General features: G+C 44.6%; 1 protein-coding gene across 1 annotated transcript; it reads right to left on the bottom strand.

The window, feature by feature from the left end:
- Nucleotides 1–531: 531 nt before the first annotated feature.
- On the bottom strand, nucleotides 532–3,845 carry tmem229a (transmembrane protein 229A). Its single transcript, XM_080754671.1, has 3 exons — nucleotides 3,611–3,845; nucleotides 2,782–3,202; nucleotides 532–1,562 (listed from the first exon to the last, which is right to left on the bottom strand). The coding sequence occupies exons 1-3, from the start codon at nucleotides 3,766–3,768 to the stop codon at nucleotides 1,017–1,019; spliced, it is 1,125 nt and encodes a 374-aa protein (XP_080610797.1). The 5' UTR covers nucleotides 3,769–3,845; the 3' UTR covers nucleotides 532–1,016.
- Between the last annotated feature and the right edge of the window lie 3,286 nt (nucleotides 3,846–7,131).

Here is a 7,131-nt window from a genome sequence, read left to right as displayed (position 1 = left end):
AATTTGGCTTGAGTTTTAATCACTCAAGCGAGCCTTTTTCAACTTTTGATGATATCTTAGTGTTTTTGAAACACTTTGACATTGAAAGTGGTTAAGTCTGTGTGGATTTTTATGAATATATTTTAACCAATGAAAAGTATTGACAATATATATATATATATATATATATATATATATATATTTTTTTTTCCCTTTATTATTATTATTATTATTTTTTCAATTTTCTGAAAAGTTACAGTTTTAGACATGAAGGTTTCCACCTGACAGGGAGGATATGGCTCCAAACTGACAACAGCCATTAGGCCCAATATGTTAGTAAGGTGCTTTTTCTTTTTACCTGGGTAAAGCCTAGTATTAAACTAGTAAGCTTTAAAACTATACAAAAAGAGGCCTACCAACCTTGTCACACTTTAACAACCTAAACTTTCTAAGTTTATTTCCTGTTGCACTGTTGATATTGTCAGTATCAGTTAGCCGACAGGAAAGGTTGATTTCCTGTTGCAGTGTTTGTGTGAATCCGTAGGCCTGGCTGACAGGAAATAAACTTGGACTCCCGCTGTTCCCTAGCAACACTATTCCACAGAACAAGGTCTATAGAGAATCCCAGCTAAAAGCAGCTTCAGACAGCTCTCTGAATGCACTTCACTGGGAATCAGTGCACTCCTGCATTGGTCCAAATATAAAGCCCTGATCACAACTTCTTGATTTAAGCTGTTATATTATTAGCCCCACATTTGGTTTCATAATTTTACAATGATAAGGTATATTCAAATTCATAACTAATTAAATTAAACGTCCCCATAATTGTTGGGCTACATTAGTTGTCGTTCAGTGCAATAAGTTAAAACAGTGGTTCTCAAACTTGTGTGTCCATGTGGTTCCCATTTGTACAATCAAGAGTTATAGATCTGTTTGGGTCCACTTGGAATCCCCTCATGGCCATGGGAGGAGTCCCTGGACACCACTTTGAGAACCACTGAGCCAATACAAATGACAAATGCGATTAAGAATCCCTGTTAGATTATTTTGTTCCCATTGACACCTCCGCGGTGCCGGTCATCATTCCTCCCGCTCTCATCGTCATCATCATTGTCTTTGGTACATTGGACCCTCAGCAAAACTTTGAAAAGCCTGTCCTGGTAGAGACTCAAAAGGACCCAGCCGGGCAGGTAGAGGAGCGTTATCAGTCCCATGAAGTTGAGTGGATAGTGTGAGTAGTCCCACGAGCAGGCACCTATCTGCCTCAGGGCCAGTCCCCAGCACAGCTCCCAGGTGTAGATGCACCCCGTGTAGACGGGGAGCCTCTGCAGCGTGCTCCAGCCCCTGGTGAAGTGCAGGTGGAGGTAGAGCCTCTCCACCGCCACGCTGCAGCTGCCGTACACCAGGAAGGACCAGAGCGACGTGTGGCCGCTCATCCGCCCGTCCCGCCTCTCCACCAGGTCGAAGACAGACGTGAAGACCACCTCGTCCAGGAAGCCGTGCATGGCGAAGAACAGGAAGCGCACCGGGCCGGGGAGACAGCCGGCACCGATGCCGACGCTGCCCACCGCAGTGGGCTTGACCTGGAGCAGAGGTGCAAAGTACTGTAAAAAAAAGTACTGTACGTTCACCCTCAAAAAATCGTACTTTTTCTATCAATTACACAACCCATGAAGACTTGACTTATTATTATATATTTTTTTTGCATTCCTGAGCCAATAATTTGATGACTAGGTGGCTAATGAAGTGAATTATATAAGTGTGTTATATAAGTGTGCTTTGCTGGTGTAGAATGTGATTTGTATGTTGTGTGACTGTTACAGCGCTGTAAATAAATGTTTTCTATTATCTTTTTTTTCTTTTAACATCGTATCTGAGTCAAGATTTGCTGATTTTTTGAGAGTTTCAATTCTCTCTTAATGTATGGACTCTTAAAGGTCTTTCTTTACACACCGGTGAATTAGCAAAGCGTCACGAAAAAGCGACTAAAAAATGCAAAGTATTCGCCTTATGCCTTTTCCCATACACCCCAAAGTGTGACGCGAATATGCGTATAAAATTCACCAAATTGAATAAAGTTATCTGTTGTGCGGGGAAGTAAGAAAGTAAGAAATTCAAGTACTTTTTTCACCACTGACGGCAATAGGCTACTAGAAAGCAGCAGCTTGTGGCAGCAGTGGCAGCAGTTTGTGCACAGACCTTGCAAGCTGCTCCACGTTCACAAGAAAAAAAAAGCGCATACAAAACAGACCAACGGTTGCAGAGATATCCCCAAAAATGTTTATAATATAAACTAATAGAAAACTACAAACCTATAAGAAAAGGACTGCTCATTTCCGGTTTTGACGCTTCCGGTTACGGGTTACCAGCCATAATCAGTAAGTAGCCTACAAACACACTGGGCACTGCTGGGCCACGTTTAGGCGATCGGCGATAGTTCATCGGATTGTTTTACAACCACTCAAAAATATGTAAAAGGCGTTTTTGGCAACTGTCGCCATTGTTAAAAAAGGCGTAAAAGATGTTTTTTGGCAGTTATAGAGTAATTTGTCATATGTGCAATTTTACAAAGCCTAAAATGCTAAACAGAAATGTAATTTCCCAACATTCAATGCAAAAAAACACTAATAAATCGTTAATTGTGATAACTACAATTTTAGATTGCGACAACAACCGTCTGTGGCTAGTGGCTAGTGGCTACTATACAGTAATCTCTTAAAGCAGACTCTGATAAGAACAAAACAGTGGGCGTTCCCTTTTATTTGACGATGGTTAGCCAGAATGTGGCTACAGTAGACCTACCTGGAGGTCGTTGTGCGGTTTATATTCGAGCCCGGACAGTCCGCGGTGGAACACTAGTGTGAAGTACAGGGCCAGGACGTAGTGCACGGCGAGCTGCGTGGCCGAAACCACCCTCACCCGGTCGGTCAGGGAGGTGCCGATGTTCCCGATGAGGATCTGCAGCCCGATGAACACGGACGGGTAGAAGACCAGATGGAACACGACGGGACGGTGTCTGAAGCACCTCTTCCTCGCGTAGACCTTCTCCAGGGCGAAGTGGGTCAGTGCGTGCACGACGCACAGGTACGGGGAGGAGAAGCCCACCAGCTTGGGGTCACCGTCAGAGTAGAACCTCCGCAGCGCGGACAGCAGCACGTCCAGGGTCACGCCGTGCATCCCGTAGAAGTAGAGCTTCATCCACTGGGGAAGCTCCCTCTCCCGCCTAGAGATGGGACGATAATTTTATTATCGTTGATCGTGATAATAAATAAACAAATAAATAAAAGCACTCACAATAATCGTATCGTGGATATTTAAATTTATCATGAAAGTATCCTCCAACATGCACTGGGATCAATTCACATTTTATTTCCCGAGCGAGCTGTAGGCTACCACTTAAACCCTATACAATTCATAAAACGGACCTGGAAATAACCTACTTTAATAACTTGATACAGTCTTTTTTACTCTCTACCAAATCTATTGTAAAAAATAGCCAATGTAGATCGGCAAATGTTCCGCCCAGGATAATGGTTGTTGGGGATATTTTGATATTCGCGATAATATCATAAATCGAATAACAAATTACAAATAATCGGGACATGACATGTTCATATCGTCCCATCCTTACTCGTCCTGCCTCGCCGGTGGCTCCGCCGCGTCCTCCCCGGGCTCAGCGCTGCTGCCGAGCGGCTTCTCCGGTGGCTGTCGGGGCTTCCTAGCCGTTTTCGCCCCGACACCGTTGTCTCCTGAGCGGATCCGAGGGCCGTCTCTCCACCGGGAGGCCATGGTCCGGTCCAGCTCGGTCGGTCCGTCAGCCCTTCTCCCTCTCTCCTGTCCTGGAAGGTTTCAAACTGTGAAGTCCCGATGCATTCTCCAATTTCTCCTCCTCTCCTCTCCTGTCGGGCTTTATGTTTCCGTGTTGTGTCGTGTGACAAACGGACGGTGCAGGGACGCTGCAAATCGGCCACAGCGAGCGACGCAACGATGTCCGTCACACGAGTCCTTGAAGCACCTGTCTCGCTGTCTGTGTTTGTGATCTATGTCCAGAGAGCGGAGAGATAAGTGGAACTGTGGACAGGGGGGGGGCGCACGGGGGGAGATGCACGCAGTATGGGCAGACAGACAGAGAGGTCTGCCCAATCCATGACATAGGGTAGATTTTCCCCCTGTATTTGTCGAATTCACTTTCGTTTTAGTTAAAAGTAGCCAAAGTAATACTTAGATAATTGGCTACTAGTTTGGCTTGGCGTACAGTTAAGGTACTTTTCTGAATAGGTAAAAAATAAAAGAGTCTGCACCCCAACTTGCAGAAAATTGGTGTGCAGACTCTTATGGGTAACTTGTCCGATATACATTACTGGCGTGGCCAGATGGCCAATATGCCTACATGGCACGACCTTGCCCTAGCTTGTCGCCCTGAGGCGTCTTACTAGTTATTATTACTATTATTGCGCCAGCAGAGCGTGCAAGTACTGCGTTCGCCGTTCGGCTTTGTATATATGTAGCTATATATATTCGTATAGGTATGTAGGCAGGTAGTAGCCTTACATTAAGACGCATTCTGCCGAGACTTTCGCACTGTGAATTGGGGCGACGGCAGAAAGCGTCTTACCGACTTGTCAGACAGGTCCGGAGTATGGTCTGCAAAACTGCTACTGCGGCTCTACACATGCACACATGCGAGACATATCTTCCGTACAAGTTCTGCAAGGTTTTTGCGACTTGTCCGGAAGCCTTGTTTAATGTATTAGTCCGTATTGTTAAATAAAATGAGTTTTTACTAAGTGTACAGCTTTTCCTCGTTTGCTACAACGTTAGCTGCAACAGCGCCCGTTGGTGGCTGGAAGCATTATTGTGCATTCTTCCGTATACACTTACGTCATGTCCTTGTATGAGCGAATGGGGGAATGGATGAACGTCACGTGATAAGTGCAGCCATCTTTAACCAAACCAGAGATGCTAGATTTGGAAAAGACACACACTTGGTAAAAACTCATTTTATTTAACAATACGGACTAATACATTAAACAAGGCTTCCGGACAAGTCGCAAAAACCTTGCAGAACTTGTACGGAAGATATGTCTCGCATGTGTGCATGTGTAGAGCCGCAGTAGCAGTTTTGCAGACCATACTCCGGACCTGTCTGACAAGTCGGTAAGACGCTTTCTGCCGTCGCCCCAATTCACAATGCGAAAGTCTCGGCAGAATGCGTCTTAATGTAAGGCTAGGCAGGTAGGTAGCTGTGTGTATTTAAGCCCATAGTGATGAGTGCACCTCATGGCTCGCTCTGCTGGCGCACAAGTAGGCCATACATGGCCTACTTGTACACTTGTGCACAAGGAGCAAGTTGGTATCTCGACAGAGTGCAGTTAATTATATTTTATTTTTTTGTAGACAAATTTCGTTCCATTTGAAGGCATTAAATCAGTCGCCAGAGGCTGCACAGCAGTTAAAGTTGACTAAGAGAAGTAGGCAGTGTAAAAAAATCACACCTTGTATGAAGTGAGCGAGCCAATCACAGCGAATCCTGAAAAGCTTGGCCAATGGGACACTGTGCATACAACAAACTTTGAGTTTGAGCCATTTGTGCCAAGATGTAGGCCATATCTAGGCCATATGTAGGCCACGCTTCAGTTTACTTTAGGACCTGGACATTTTTGGGGAACTGAAGTGGAATTTGGGATAGACAATAGAAGCCCACCTTTGTTCTTGGTCCACTCTTAGGAAATCATGGCAATAAAGTACCCCATGTCTCCCTGTGACACTCCAGTCTCATGTTCCCTCCATGACGTTCTGAAGTTAGCTTAATTAAGGTCCATCAGGGATAATTACAGTTGTTACGATGATGGGACCACTCTGGACCCAGACACAAGTACTGAGATGAAATTATGTCCACCCTTAAAGTCACAATATTGTCTGACTTGAGAAAAAAAAAAAAAAAAAACCTAGGCTATGTCACTGACACTGTTTCCTAACCTGCCCCTTAAGCCAAAGACCACAGGAGTGCATTAGGCCTTGTCTGTCTTGATGCAGTCAAATTGTAAACGTTCTTCTCCTAATCATTATGGATAACTCTACATATAACGCCATCATGAAGTACAGCAGTTACATGTAACCACATACAACCTAGCATCGCTATTCTGGGTCATAATATGCAAACATTAAGTGAAAATAGGCAAAGGTTTGGCATAAATTGCAGATCTACAAGCTTGCAACGTGATGTGATGCAAACGCGCTGTAAGCTCGTAGATCTGCTTTTTGAGCGGTGCTCACCGCTCCTGCATCTGGCTTTGTATGTCCCCATGTCCGTGTACGAGACTAACGTCATAGAAAGTACGCACAGCTGATGTCACGGAAAGAATGACCCATACAAGGAGATATGCTTGTGTGTTGTGTTTGATGCGAAGTCACTTGCACAGCCTAGGTGCCATGTTTTGCTGTTTGCGGGACGCTCTTGTGCAAAGAAGTAGGGCATTAATTTACAAAAAAACATACATTTCAAATATGGAGATAGAAGTGTTCTGCCCAACAGTGACAACCGATGTAAGAAGGGGGGAAAGTCTGGGAGTCACTGTTCTATTATGTATTGGAGGCATATTTAACAAGAGCGTCAGCGTCGCCGTTCTGCCAACAAAGCCGGCAATAAAGTCAGCTCATTTCAGGTAGGTTGTAAATCACACACTTTACTATAGTGATTAATCCCTCTGGCACTTGGTATTGTGTTGCAACTTGTCCTATAATTATCTGTTCAACACCCACATACTGTAGGCTTCACATTGCAGTCTATAGGAAAATACATGTATTGTATAGGCAAGGCAGTGGCTCTCAAAGTGGGGTCTGGGTTTCAGGGGGTCCTCAGCTAAATGACTGTGTTAGGAACCAAATGGATCCGTAAGGTCTGTAACTCAGAATGTACAAGTGGAACCAAATGGACACTCACAAGTCCATTTGGTTCCACTTTTACACTCAGAGTTATGCGTGTACCATACCAACCTGGGAGTCCTCCAAAGTTACAATTGAGGACAGACAGCATAGGATCAGTCATTTCGGTACAACCGTTATTGTTGTGATTTAGTATCCTCTGTTGGGATGCTTTTTTGGGTGGTCATCTCTGTTCGGTGGTGACTAGACATTCAGGAGAATTACTGC

The sequence above is a fragment of the Nannobrachium achirus genome, assembly GCF_963921795.1.
Source record: "Nannobrachium achirus genome assembly, chromosome: 23".
NCBI lineage: Eukaryota > Metazoa > Chordata > Actinopteri > Myctophiformes > Myctophidae > Nannobrachium > Nannobrachium achirus.
This window is presented reverse-complemented; position numbering and strand designations above follow the sequence as displayed.

Coding starts and splice junctions, on each gene's coding strand:
- tmem229a (XM_080754671.1), bottom strand. CDS start 3,768: ATGGCCTCCCGGTGGAGAGACGGCCCTCGGATCCGCTCAGGAGACAAC. Junction 3,203..3,610: donor CCACCGGCGAGGCAGGACGA/GTAAGGATGGGA, acceptor TCCCATCTCTAG/GCGGGAGAGGGAGCTTCCCC. Junction 1,563..2,781: donor AACCGCACAACGACCTCCAG/GTAGGTCTACTG, acceptor CCTCTGCTCCAG/GTCAAGCCCACTGCGGTGGG.